This window comes from Cupressus sempervirens, chromosome 3 (assembly GCF_028749045.1).
Source record: "Cupressus sempervirens isolate cs-2001-9-10 chromosome 3, ASM2874904v1, whole genome shotgun sequence".
In the NCBI taxonomy this organism is placed as follows: Eukaryota; Viridiplantae; Streptophyta; class Pinopsida; order Cupressales; family Cupressaceae; genus Cupressus; species Cupressus sempervirens.
In genome coordinates, this window is record NC_143120.1 from 450,862,950 (window position 1) to 450,878,612 (window position 15,663).

The 15,663-nt window shown below is 32.3% G+C and overlaps 1 protein-coding gene across 1 annotated transcript; it reads right to left on the minus strand.

The window, feature by feature from the left end:
* Positions 1-1,597: 1,597 nt before the first annotated feature.
* On the minus strand, positions 1,598-9,096 carry LOC149567014 (serine carboxypeptidase 24-like). Its single transcript, XM_089820220.1, has 10 exons — positions 8,241-9,096; positions 6,219-6,326; positions 5,190-5,285; positions 5,010-5,102; positions 4,587-4,672; positions 4,215-4,484; positions 3,875-3,999; positions 2,745-2,843; positions 2,513-2,618; positions 1,598-1,998 (listed from the first exon to the last, which is right to left on the minus strand). The coding sequence occupies exons 1-10, from the start codon at positions 8,503-8,505 to the stop codon at positions 1,846-1,848; spliced, it is 1,401 nt and encodes a 466-aa protein (XP_089676346.1). The 5' UTR covers positions 8,506-9,096; the 3' UTR covers positions 1,598-1,845.
* Positions 9,097-15,663: the final 6,567 nt, after the last annotated feature.

The window sequence follows — 15,663 nt, forward strand, 5'->3', positions numbered from 1 at the left end:
ATTAACATGAAAGCACAAAGCAACAAGCACCATGAACAACAAAGTTTATGTGGAAACCCAAGATAGAAAAAAATCACGAAGAAACTAACTCTCAAAAGTAGAACATCAATTAAGATACTAATTTTTACAAAGGTGTGGGTAAGGCTCACTACTAGTAAGGCTAACTAACTAAAAATAATAAGACTTATTGCCAATACAAAGAGGCTCATTGCCATAATATAAGAAAGGAAAATAATCCACCACTAAAATATGTGTCACCAACAATAAACAACACAGGAATGATATTATAATCTTCTATCAGTTGCACAAACTCATATATTCATCAATGTAGATAACTTCCCTTGTTTGATTCACATTCACTTAAAGAATATTTCTCTCACACCACATTGAATAGAATCGTCAGTCTCTTATACTGTGCCATGTCATGCCAACAACTAGATCAACCTAATACAATTTGAAATAGGTCGCACCAAAGCATTTGTGGTAAGTAATAAAACATGGACCATCTTGCTTAATATCACACACCTCACACATAACGACACAATATATAGTCACTAAGATCATTGAAACTAACAAATATGATCTATACATTACAGTGTATATACTTGAACTAAAGCAAAAGAACCAATTTTCAGATAGGATGGAACCAAAAGACATGAACTACATTATGTTGCAAGGTAAATGAGACTAGCGCGTATATGGTTAAAGATAAATAATTATGACACATCCACTAGAGCACACTTACATCTGATCATCTAAGTATCAAATCCACATCTAAGCATAGGATATGTTCACATCAATGACAACCACTAATGAAAACAACAATGGTAGCATCAACACCATGGTCCAACAAATATTATTGGCAAGCAATGATTGAAAAACATTAAATTTGTTTGACACATATATTCCACATAAGTCCTTAATTGAATTAACTCTATCCCATAGCTATTAATTCTATATATCAATAGTATCAAACATTTATAGCTCTTTCTTGCAATCTATTAAAATAGTAAGAGGGCCATATAGTACATCAAAGTGTTATATTTGATATCCTACTTCTAGTCTACTACTTTAAATGGGCATTCTAGTACATCAAAGTATTATATTTGATACCCCACTTTTAGTCAACTACTTTACCACATGATATTTGTACTTATACATCCATTTTCACTTTATATTTTTTAAAGAAACTTAATTTGATGTACCAACAACTTCTTTTACTTACATATTTATTTTGTTGTCCATAATTTTCCATATTATTAGTCTCCCTTACATCTTAATTGACTTCCAAGTACTTATTGGTAAAAAAGTCATCAAATTTAAATAAGGAATGCAATTAAAACTAAATTAGATAAAAGTAGTTAAAAAAATATGAATAAAATTTAATAGCTTGAAAAAGTTGATAGTTGATTAAATCTTTATAAAACATCATTATAATTAAATATTAGATACTTCTTTTAAAAATTCTAAATTTTAACCAAATATAAATTATTTTAAACATATAATACTATTTAAGTGTTAGGTACTTAAAAAAAATTTAAATTTCAACCAAATATAAGTTATTTTAAACATATAATACTATTTCTTAAATCAAATATACTCATAAGAATCAAATAATGCATTTTAATTAATATAATGAAATTACATTTTTAACCCGTATTAACTCCTCTCAATACACTCACATAACTAAACCCCTCCTCTCTCTGTTACTATGCCAGAGAAAAAATATTTGAACATTCTTTGAATCAAAAGAAAATCAAAACTAAAAGAATACATCAAAGAATACATAGTCAATCAACTGGAATCCAAAAATTTGACTGCAATAGATCTGCCACAATATGATGATCATCCAGTTGCATTTGCAGGCAAATTTTCCCCAGATAAAAATGATTTGAATAGTAGTAAGGCAGCTTTAGGTCTGAAAAGAGGAACTTCATGCCCTGCCCCTCTAATGGTGGCAAAAGTTAATCCCTGGTATACTTCTGTCCATCCTCCAACCTAATAATGCATAAACATATAATATAGAATTATTTAAAAGATTGTTTTTTAAATCAATTCTATATCTTCTAATCTGTTGATTCACAAACATGTAACATAAAATACATGTTTAAAATTTGTCTTTGAAATCAATTGTATATATTACATTTCAAAATGTAATACTACAATGTTAAAGATTATGAAACAATAAGTGTTTATAATATGTTATAGATACCAACAAATTTTCAATTAACATTGAACCTTTTAAGATAACATAAAATCATTCAAAAGATTATTTCTTTTGAACCAATTGTATATATTATGTTTGGGGATATGGAAATATAATATTAGACATCCTGATCCAAGAAATTTTATAACCTTTTTGGCAGAGTAACATATAAAGATTGAGTCTTTTAATGCACCATAGAATTATTGAAACGATTGTTTTTTAAATCAGTTGTATATATTATGTTTGAAGAAATGAAAATATGATATGAGATATCTTGAAACTCATGAAAGAAGGAATGTTCTTAACCTGTTTGGAATGGTACCATGGGTACCAAGGATTTTTTACTTGGAGTTGAAGTCTCTTAAGAGAGAACCTTGTTGCTGTAACTGGTACTACTGAATCTGCATCTCCACTGTTTATCATGTGCTTTGTTTAGAGAGGAGGAATTGAGTTATAACCATTTAAGACAACAATATGATAAAAGTATAAACAATTTAAGATAACAATGGAAAACAACAAGAAAATAGTATAAACAAACCTGTACATCCAAATCCTAAGTCCGGAAGCTTCAATGAGCTCTTTATAGATTGGTAGCATAGAGAAGTCTGCATCCTTCCAGTTACGTATGAGAACGTCACTACAAGTGCAAAATGAAAAGCTCCAATTATTACATACTTTTCTCAGGAAAGTCCGAGATTGAATATAACTATTATCATGAAAAAAGTTAAACCAATTCTATATTTTCTAACTTTCAAATTGGGGAATTTAAAATTTTTTTTTTTAATGGAGACATTTCAGCTTAGGTTATTAGGAATTAGCAACATAATTGCAATGGTAAATTGATAAGAAACTATTGGCAGCTATCTACAAATTAAACAGTTTTCATTTTTGGAGAACTGAATCTTGGTGGATGGCATTATCTTCTCTTACCATCATCCTCATCAAATGTGCTCAACCAAGTGAACTACAACCCTTTGGTAAATTAGAAATTTTAAGTAAACTCATTTACAATTTCTTATGTTTATAGGAAAAAGACATTAATAATAGTTATAGCCAACATCACACACTTAATTCTCTTAAGTAATATTCAAATTAGACTGTTTTTTGGGTATTATCTTTACGTTGACTTCAACTTTTGGGTACTGACAATGCACTTTGTAGGAGTTTTTAGATACACAGGTTAAGAAAAGGTCATTTCAGAGTGTCAAGCTATACATTGATCTCGAGGGAGCTAATAACACTTCACCCAAAATCAAGTACTTATGGACAAATGTCTCAATAATGGTGCACCAATATCCTAGTAGTAGTTCTCAAATTTCCAAGAGTAGTGCACAAATGGACTAATCACGAATCATAAAAAATAAAAAGATAAAAAAAGTATCAACTACTAATACATATACGATCAACTATTATTATATATAAGATTATCTAAGTGAACAATAAGTGTAAATGCCATTAAATGAACCAAGAGCCACTATTAATACATCTTCTCATATATTTTTTAAAAACTTAATGAAGTTCTCTTCAATTTACATTAAATTATAGATCATAGATCATAAAATTTGATTTGAAATATTACTAAGATCTATATAATCAAATCCAATCCAAAAAATATTAACTTTTCTTAATGTTCATGAAATAAGTAGAAATTGAATGGTATTACCACACCTGCATGCAGTCCAATTATATGAAATGCCTGTAGTATTGGCATGAAGAGCTTTCTGCACATCCGCTCTGTTGTAATATTTCTCAGCATAACTTTCAGTGCAAGGATCATAACCTCTCATAAGCAACTGTTGAGTGAAATGGTAAAAAAAATCATCTTTGTGCTTCTAAAAGGTATAAAATTATCATGAATTGAGTGCGATTTAAAACCAATCATACAATCATGGTTGATTGTGTTTAAATAACTTTAGCAACAATTCAGATCCATAAAAGACAACTAAAAAATTATAAACGAAGTTTCATAAAAGATGAGACTACAAATGTAAATATAATAATTGTATACCCTTTTCTTAAATCTTAAAGATGACCTTTTTCCATCTCCACTAGACTTGCCACAAGGAGGAGTAAAAATACTGTATTGATCAATGTTTCCAAACTCCTGATTCATTGCATAGTTGATGAAAGAGTTACAAGTAGCACCAATGTCTTCCAGCCTAAAATTGCAGTTTCTGAGAATGGATTGATAAGTCTGATCAGATATCATGGCATGACTCCACCAGTAATTTACAGCGCCCAAGTTGTCATAATAGTCATCAGTAACCGCATTGCCAACCTGCAATCATGTTATATTCATATCTTTGTTTCGGCTGATCTTTATATAATCTCCCTTATTCAACTAAGTAATGAGAATAAGGAAGCAGCAAAGTGTGTTTACCATGAATCCTTTGAGGTTTATAAAGGGCTTACTGAGTCTCTTGTTATACTGATATATTTTCTTTGCAAGTTGTGGGATATAATGTCCTGCATCCATTAGAATTGAAATTGTATTTATCAGTTGGTATACAGTTTCTAGTATTCATGTAGAATAGTTTTTAATACGTTTTGGATCATATTCAATGTTTCATTATGAAAAGGAAGAACGAATTCAACAATGAATCACTATGGATGATCTAATTGAAAAATGTATCTGAAAAAATCAATACAATAAAATATATTCTTGTATGCAAACGATCAAGTAATCTAAATTGAATGATGGGCTAAGATAATTCTAAATGAACAATTTTATCAGCCAACATATGTAAACACTGTAAATTTGTGTGCAATGGGCAATTGAATGATGGGTTAAGTAAAAGAGAACCTGCATAGCTCTCTCCTGTGATGTAAAATTCTCTATATTTGTATTGTGGGAACCTCGCAAACCACTTGATCAAGAAAATCAATGAATCCTGTGCTGCGAGGGAAGAAATATAGTAACGATAAGTTTGCATAACTTACTGGAGGATACCCATTAATGGTAAAAATAAAATCTTTAGCTTACCAGTGCGTTCATCACCCGTATCTTTTAAATTTGAGCTTGTATTCGTATATGAAAATCCTACTCCAGCCGGGGACTCCAGGAAAAGCAAGTTGGCCACTGACAATAAGGTAATACATCATGCTATAATTCAATCTAACTTCCATAAATCTTATAGAAAGGAGTAGGATATGAGATAAGTAGAGTACTTTCTTATCAAACATGAAATTTTTTTGGTGATATTTTTGAGTTTGTCATTTTTCTTTCATCGACTTTTTAATTATATTCTAATCTAATCATGAAAGTAGAGAAAAGAAATATACGACTGAGAAAGAGCTTATCAGTCCAATAAATTATGAATTTCTAACTTGGATGTAATAAAATTGACTAAATAAATCAATTATTTAAAGTGCTTTTGAATTAGGCTGTAATTTTTGCAGCAAGGATCGCACTATAATCTATCAACAGGATGAGAGCCCACCAAAGAAAAGACGGAAAGAAATAATTTCTTTCTATCTTTGGAATCATTGTTTCTTTCTATCTTTTCTTTGGTGCTTTTTCATCGTGTTGATGGATCAGAGAATGTGGTCTGAAATGTTGATGCAAAAACTACACATACAATCTAATCTAGAAGTACTTCAAATGATTTTCATGAATTGTAAAAATCTATTATCTTTAATAAATAAATCAATGTGTTTTATGTTCACAAGAGTAGAATAATCAGATTTTGATTTAAACACCATATTCTAAGCATAATTGGTTCATCTATAATCATACTAACAAATGGATCCTATTAAATAAACTAGTATGATTTCAGATGAAGCTTAATATAAGCTACTTGAACCCGACCAAACAGTCAATAAAATGATATACTGTTTAAACCTACCAAACAGTCAATAACATGGTCAACTGATTAAGCCATTCAAGAAGATGTTCTATTAATATGTTATGCAAATAAACTACACGAAATTTCAAATATTTTTACTCATACCCAATGGACTGTAAAAATCTTCTGCTCACTATAAGATTGTGCTCCTTCCATGGGCTACTTACATATATTCCAAGAGTACGGGTTGATATAAAGAGAAGTGGCGGTCTTGTTTATGCGAAATGGACCTATCTCCTCGGATGCTCCATATGCCACCGACGAGCATCCTGGACCTGCAAAACAGGTAAACTCTTCACTTTACATTAATGGGTTAAAATGGGTTAAAACGGTCCAAATAAACAATAGTTTTCTTATTGAGTGCAATGTGGATCCATAGGAATGAATGACAATAATGGCTTAGATTAAGTTGTGGGCCAAGACATATATGTGTCATCTACTATTTTTTCAGCTTGTCATATGGAATTTAGCCAGCAGAAATGCCCATCAAATGATGACCATGATTGCCTTAGTCAACAAAGAATATATGGTTTCTGCCCATAATTAATTTATGCCTTTCACTCGATGTTTCTCTGAATTTATTCCTAGAGTGCACAATGTTTTCTGAAACTCATCATATCTTCCACTAGTGCACAAACTACCTAACACATTGTTATCAGAAAACAAAACGAAATGTATGCTGAATTATAGATGAATTTGAGTTATACTTTGGATAGTTATGTATTAGTCAATGAAGGAATGAAGAATTTTAATGATGTCCATAAGATCAAACAGTCTAGAGGACTGCTGGTAACATCCTTGTCCTATACGTATTTTCCAAATCTGACCTCCTATTATGTAATTTGACGATCAAACTATCCATTTAGTTTAGTTGATCGTATCCTCTCGGAAGAAACTTTCCATGTTGTCCGCCAACGAGTGAAGGAAAAAACTATTCCCAAGTTTGGCAAAGTGATTAAAAGAGGAAGTAAAACTTGTTTACAGTACACAAGTGTAGTTTTCTATGAAATTCTAGAGTGCATAAGTAGGTAACACCGACTCTCTGAGCTCTGGACATGCATTCAATTCCACATGCAGGCAAAACTGGCATTTAGATAATAAATTTGACCTCTGACATGGCAGTCCATGAGGACTGTCAGCTCCTGCCAAACCCACTAGGGTTGTTTTAATGTGGTTTCATGAAAATATATACGTTGGAGTCAAAATTCATCCACATTGGGTACGGTGTAAACAGCCTTGTCAGCTGCAATTTCCTAAAAATATGAAGATTTTAACAAGACATTCCAAGTGTATCCCATGAAGAAGAGAATTAGACAAGCTAATCCTGTAGGTTAATGTCTTCTAGGGATCTGTCTACTGAACTAAGAACTTCAGTCAAAATACTTGCTAGTACCCGATGGTTCCAATAATCAAGAATAGCCCTACTCTGGTCTACTGTAGTCCATGCGTTGCCATAGGTTGTTAATTCTTCCTTTCTACTGATGCTCTAGCATAAAACACTATCCTTAGCAAAGCTATACACATGCCTGAATTGTCAAGCTTATGCAAAATGCTACTTGCCATGAAAGACCCATTTCTGATGTTTAAGCTTAAGCTGCAGCATGGATGTTTGAAATGAGGAAAATTGATAAAATGAATGAATGATTGTTCACGAGACCAAACAGTCTAAGGGACCAAGATTCACATCTATAATATATTTTCAAACTTCTTTTAACACATCATTTTGACTGATAACATAAAACACAATCCTTGGTCTATTGCAATCCATGCATTGCCAAAGGTTGTTAATACTTCCTTTCTACTGATGCTATAGCATAAAACACTATCCTTAGCAACCTATACACATGCTTGAATTGTCAAGCTTATGCAAAATGCTACTGGCCATGAAAGACCCATTTCAGAACTTCTGATGTTTAAGCTATAAGCTGCAGCACATATGTTTGAAATGCAGAATATTGATGAAATGAATGAATCTAAAGGACCAAGATTTACACCTGTAATACATTTCAAGTTTCTCATTAAGTCAACTTTTAAATTTTAGAAATTTAAAGTTGAAATGTTGATTACACAATCAAATCCAGAAAAGAATAGCAATTAAACTTAATGTCATCAACCACAAAGAATCCAAAGAATGGAAATTGAAAAATGAAGAACAAAGAATGTGAGAAATGCAACTTGTAGAAATATACCTCCATTGAGCCAAAGAACAAGAGGCTTAGAGCTGGCACTGTGAGTAGCTTCCATCAACCAGTAGAAAAGAGCCCGGCCATCTTGGGTATTGACGGTGACATATCCAGCATACTGCTCAAATGACGCTTGTGGCTGCCCAGGAAGCCCAACTACTCTATCTTTCTTGTACTGCCCCACCTCCACCCCTCTAACCACTACTTCACCACCGTTGTAAAGCATCACAAGAACAACCAACCGCAAGCATCTCCATACACAACTCCACATCTCCTCTTTTCTAAGCCACCACTTAACTCCCTTCGCTTTTAATCCCGAGACTCACAGCGTGCGTTCAACTGCCTCTCCGACCTAATCCAGGCACGCGCGCATGCTACTCAGGGAAACTAATCCTACTAAACTAATCTTATTATCTTTTATTTAACTGTATTGATGATTGATCATGGAGCGTGATCCGAAATGTTGATACAAAACAAATCTTAACTGTCTCTTCTAATTGATAACAGTGAACTACAAAATATGATCCAAAGTATCAAAACAAAACAAATCTTAACTATCTCCTTCAATTGACAATAGCAAACTACAAAATGTGATCCAAAATATGGACACAAAACATATCTTAGCTGTCTTCTTCAGCTGATGCTAATAGAACACAAAATATAATCCAAAATATCTATACAAAACAAATTTTACACAACTGAATCCAAACACAACATTATACACTAATGCTTATACTTCTACTCAAACTATTCCAAAAGTCCCACTAAAACTGTTCTCATCTTTTGCTAACCCTCCACCACTCCCTCTAATCAAAGAACAACCCAACCCAAAACCTTTGTTTCTTCTCAAACTGCAAACCTTACCTTATCTGTAACATTCCAAAGTCTTTTATACACATCCAAAACACTGTGTAGTGCAATAATACTCTCATTTATGGAAGAAGCATAATCACATTCTATTATGCTTGATGACTTGCCAATGAATTCAAAAATTTTCACATAAATTTATCTAAACGGCAGCTTTATGCCTCCATACCACGTGCATTTGGAGACATTCAAAGAAAAACTTAGCATTTTCTATCACATTTTTTATCATCTACTGATTAGTCGTGGAATTGAAGATTGTGGTTGCATCAGCAGTAAGCAAATACACGCCTTCTCTTTTATGTGGGCACGCTATTCAAGTATGAAACAAGTCATTTTGTAATGAAATGAGAGATTTTAATAAGAGAGACCATTCAGTCAGTGGGACCATATATTATCCTTGGGAGTAGCAGTAGGTGGGTATATATATATACATTCATTCATTCTTTCATTCGGTGTTTTATGATCTAATTCATTTTATTGTTTCAGCTGTCACCATGGGCTTATCATTATGTGGTTAGTTGGGTACGCAAATTTTTGTGCCCAAACATAATGAATTACAACTTGAGCGTACAGAGATTCAATCAGACATCACAGTCAAAAGAATCCTTCCAAGTCAAAGCATTTTGATGTGCATTTTGCTTTGCCAACAAGAACAGTAATGACACATAAACATGATAGACTACTTGTCCCTACCCTTAGCTTCCATTCTACTCACTGCAATGAAATCATGATTCAAACTGACCATTTTTCCTTCCTTTTCCTTCTCATCCCAAAACCAATCTTTTGGGTGACTAGCGTTGAAGAAACTCATGTTTAAGCTGTTCATAATGATGAGAGCTTTTAGATAATGCTCATCGAGATCCATTGCAGTACACCAAAGGGATCTTTAGCCAGCAAAAAGACAAGGGAAAGGAAAGTTTCTTTTTATAATTTATGATGTTGGGACTTAGTTTATATGTTGTCTGTAGTACGTAGGAAGAGACTCATGGCTATGAATTTTCTTTCATAGCTTTTCTTATAAAATAATGTTTTTAAATTTATTTGGAACTTTGTAATGTTTTAACATCATAAGTAGATGTGAAAAGTGTGCACATTTTATTTTCTTAAAGTTTACATTATTTTATGTGGAGGTAAATATATTAGTTTAGTATATATTTTTGTTTGATTTTGAGGTATTTATTATAAAACATTTTTATAGCAAAGAATTTAGTAGTTGAGCATTTTCTAATAATTGTGATAGTATCTATTGATTTAATGTTCAATATTTTTGATAATATGGCACTGATAGTTGTGACTTCAAAGTTATTATTGTTGATAATGACTACCATAATTGAATGAAATGTATTCCTTAGATCTGAAAATAACAAATCATGCAATGCCACATCAACACACTAATAAATACGACTTAGTGCGCAAGTATTCGTGTCACTTTTCCTTTAGGCTTTTTTGGACACGTTGGCAAAAATTTCGATTACATAGCCTTGAAACCTTGGTTATAGGTAGGGGACTTCCAAGTAAGTTGTTGTAAAAAATTGAGACTGATATGAAATTTCCATGTAGGATTCTGAGAAACACAAAGTTAGGGCACCCACCTATCAAGCCATGTCCCCCATCAATTAGAAATACAATTTTACCTAGAATTTGTATTAATCTCAATTTTTGGATCAATACCCACTCATGCAACCTTGACCCACTTTAGAGCCATCATCATTATCTTGATATCCAAATCAATTTTACCCCCAGTAGACTTAGCTTGATGATCGTTACTTGTCAACATGCATTGCCAAAAAGTGATTTAAAAATAATAATATTTGGGACTTATATAAAATGGCATCAACCCTTGGATCATTTTGTATCACTCAATCCAACCCTTTACAACAATACACACTTAGAATCATCAAATATCTCTATTATGATTATCTTGTTTTATATTAGTCATATCAAACCTTAACTCTTATATAAATTAGTCTATTGTTCAAGCATTTGTTGCACTTTACTCAATGCAACAAATATCAGACAATCACTATTATTATATACATTTTTTGGTGTGTCTTCAACTTTATTACAAAGTTGTTGAATTGAGATCAATGAGGCTTTATTATAATTGAGGACAACTCAAAAATTAAGCACTACCCAAATAAGATTTGATGATGCTTGTTAGCACCACCTACAGTCTAAAGATTGCAAATACATAGACATCAAGATTTTTTTTTTATAGAGGTACTAGGGCCACATAGATATCCTGTCAAGATTTCCTTTATGGCCTTGATTTGAGCCTCTACAAAATTATAATTTGTATATTACACATATTTAATAGAATATTCATCCTATATTTTTCTCAATTCTAGACATTAGCTTTCTATCAATAGTTATCCTCTCTTTGGATTGAAAATAAGTTTTTATTCCAATTATTGTATCTTAGTTATAAGGTTCTAAATTAGATTGGAGGTCTAGCTCAATTGGTGATAGGTTTCTATAGTAAAGCACAAGGTCATGGGGTCTAGTTTTCCCCTAGCTCTTGTAGTACTAGAGGACGTAGAGCGTCAATCTCCCTAGTGTACTGCAACTTATCAAGGTGTTGCACTCGATTCCTCCTATTACACACACGTGTGTATGTGTGTGTATGTCTACATAATGTATACATATGCATATGCATATACATACATATGTATATGCATATATATGCATATACATACATATGTATATGCATATATATACATACATATGTATATGCATATATATGCATATATATACATTTGTGTAGATATTTACATAAACATAAATGCATAGGATAAGTGCACATATGCATATGCATACATTTGCGTAGATATATACATATACACAAATACATAGGATAAGTGCACAAAGATGGGGACCAAAAAGGGAGGATAAGATGCCACTTTTTAAAAAATCAACAAACTCTATACTTAAATAAGAAATTGAAGATATTTAGACTCAAAATTTTGAAAATTCGACAAATACAAGAGTTTTAGTATTCCAAAAGCTAGTTTCTAAAATAGTAATTTATTTTGAAAATGATGAACTCTCAAAAAGGGGGAGCATAAGTCCTATTTTTTGTAAAAATAATAACATAGCATCTTGGTGTGCTTCTCGTAAAATATTAACTTTTTTGTAAAGTTTTTTAATCACTCTAGTTAGAATTTATCTAATACCACGTAGTTTATCTAGGAGTTTTCTACTAATTTTTAAATATTTAACACATGGTTTTTTCATGTATTTTCAAAGTGGACTCATCTTGAAAATATAAAATTTGAGCATGCTTCCCCTAGAAATCGTTGAAAACTAATTAGACATCAAAACATTTTTTCTAAGTTGTGTAGAATGTAATCAAATTTCTAAACAGTAACTTGTTTCAAAATTTGATAGGCGAGCCAAAAAAACTATCCCCAAAATAGTACTCATTGATTTTTAACAAAAAATAGACATACAAAACAAATTAGAGATAAAAATATTCACGTAATCAAAATTTTAAAAAATATGGATAGATAGCTAACAAATAATTATGTAACATCTTGTTGTCTGATTTAATCATTCTTGAACCACATGCAAACCTAATGGGGAGCATAGATTTAAAAAAAGTGAATTTCTATATGTTTGTTGGAAACCAAATCTAAAGCTCATTTGAATCATCCAAGTCTTTGGGTTGGATGCCCACGAAAATTCTATGTCTTAGGCTTTGTGTTTCCCAATGTAATTAAAACTGTGCATGCAATATATGGAACATGTCATATTATGTAGCTCTACACATGGTGTACGCTAAATGTTAACTATGAAAATTTACATCAACTTGTTGGGATTAAAGATAGAGTAACTGAGAGGGGGGGGTGAATCAGTTACTAACAAAAATTAATCCACAGATTCCTTAGATGTCTTAAAGATCTAGTTACTGCTGATACTCGGTAAACAAATGTTGTAACTTGGTATATTAAACTATTACTTATCTTTAAGCATTCATCCATGTAACTGAAAACAAAATGAACATAAGAGACACTAGATTTAATGTGGAAACCCAATATGGAAAAAACCACCAAGTAACTAGTCACCAATTTTTCACTCTTCTGAAGTGAGCCCTATTAGGAGCCAACCTTGTTAAAGGTTACAATACACACTATTAGGTGTGACCCTGTTAGAGGATTTAATCACCTTGTTAGGAGTGGCCTTGCTAGAGGTCTTTAGAATAATTCAACTGAATTGTCACCTTGTTAGAGGATTTACAAAATGGCTGTTGAACCAACTCTGTTAAGAGATTTGAAATCACTGCTACAATGGTTAGAAAGCAACAATGAATTGACCTGAACAAGATGCAACTGAATTTGCTGACTACAGATCTCTGTTCAGCATCATTAGATCCTCCTTGATCAAATATGGCTCTGCTGCTCCTCAATGATCTCTGATCATCCTTCAAATTTGCTTCCACAATAATTAGTCCTCATATCTCATTAATTCCACACTTCCATCTTACACACTCTTAGAATTTGCAACTTGACCTCTTAATTATACCATTCAAATTGTCAAGTCGACCCATTTACAGGTTACATTTACCAATAAACCATACATCAGTCAGCTACAAATTCTAAACAAATAAACGTTATTTCATAAAATAGTGAAATCCTTTATTGGCCGACCTTGCTCGGTAAATATTGCCTCCAAAAAATTCTTAAGTAAACCTTCTTGACTCGGTTAACATTGCAATATCCTTAAAATCCTTTGGCTGCCGAGTTTACTCGGTAAGAATTGAATTCCTTCATGAGAGCTTGGTAAGAACTACTTCTGCCACATTTCCTTTGATGACCGAGTGAGCTCTGTAAGAACTGTTTCTGCCACATTTCCTTTGATGATCGAGTGAGCTCGGTAAGAGCTATTTTTTTTTGATTACCTTGAAAGCTCGATAACAATTGTTTACTCGGTAGATACTACAAGTTTTCTTCACTAACCTTTTGGGCTTGGTAGATTCTATCCTTTTGCCTTGCTAACCATCTGAGCTCGGTAGACTCTGTCCTTTGCCTTGCTGACCTTCTAAGCTTGGTAGACTCTATCTGATGACTGATATGACATTTGTGTGACATCAAAGACAACACATAATTAAACAATTGTATCCAACAATCTCCCTCTTTAGCATTGATGGCAACACAACATGTCATAGCAGAATAAAATTTGAAAACAAGTCTTTTACTGACAGAATACTTCACTTTCTTCTTCAAATACAACAAACTCCCTCTTTCATAATAATCTCTCCCTCTTACACAAACTCTTATTATTTTGCAAATTTCAGAGAGATATGAAAGTATACTCTCTCTCTTTGACAACACATGCCAAAGACAACTCAAAACAACTAAATAGCATTGTACGTGATGTACTAATTCATATGCAATGTTTTCATTGGTTTGCTACATCAACTGATAGATCTTCAATTCTGTTTCTGTTGATGCATCACTAGAACTGTATTTTAGTGACTTCAGATAGGGGAATGACCCCTAACTTACCTCTTAGATACAAGAATGCATCCTTAGGTAAAGGCTTTGTGAATATGTTAGCAATTTGTTCCTTTGTATGGACATATTCCAATCTTATTTCCTTTTCTTGCATCAATTCTCTAACAAAGTGATACTTTATGGAAATATGCTTGGTTTTTGAATGCATCATTGGATTCTTGGAGATGTTAATTGCACTTGTGTTATCACAAAACATAACAACAGGTTATTTGATTTCTTGCTTCATACCTTCCAATAATTGTTTAAACCACACAATGTTTGAGCAATTTACTGCTATTGCAACATATTCAGCCTCTGCTGTGGATTGAGATGTACAATTCTATTTTTTGCTTGTCCAAGAAATCAACCTTTTTCCAAGAAAGAAAGCTCCTCCACTTGTGCTCTTTCTGTCATCAATATTTCCTACCCAATCTACATCAGTGAACATCTTTAAATCCAGATTTCCTCCAAGTTTATACCATAATCCATATTCTTCAGTTCCTTTTAAGTATCTCATGGTCCTTTCAATTTCCATCATGTGATTTTCTTTTAGTTTTGCTGAGAATCTTGCTACAATTCCTACTACAAGGGCAATGTCTGATCTTGTGTGCACTACATATTACAACTTTCCAATCATAGATCTATACAATGTTTGATCCACTTCCTTTGATTCATTATCCTTGGTAAGTTTTAATCCAGTACACAAAGGAGTCCCAATTGGTGTGCAGTCTTCCATACCAAACTTTTTCAGTATCTCCTTGATGTATTTAGATTGAGTGATGTAGATGCCATTCTTATTCTGTTGAATTTGAAGACCAACAAAAAATTTGATTTCACCAAAAAGAATTTGATTTCACCAAAAAGAATTTGATTTCACCAAACATTGACATTTCAAATTCCTTGTTCATTTGTTCTGAAAATTCTTTGCAAAGATCATCATTTCCTATGAACAAAGTATCATCTACAAATATTTCTGCCAAAACAATCTTATTATCTAATCCTTCCTTTATGTACAAACTACTGTTGTCATTAGTTCTTTGAAAACCAATCTGAATAAGATAGTTATGCAA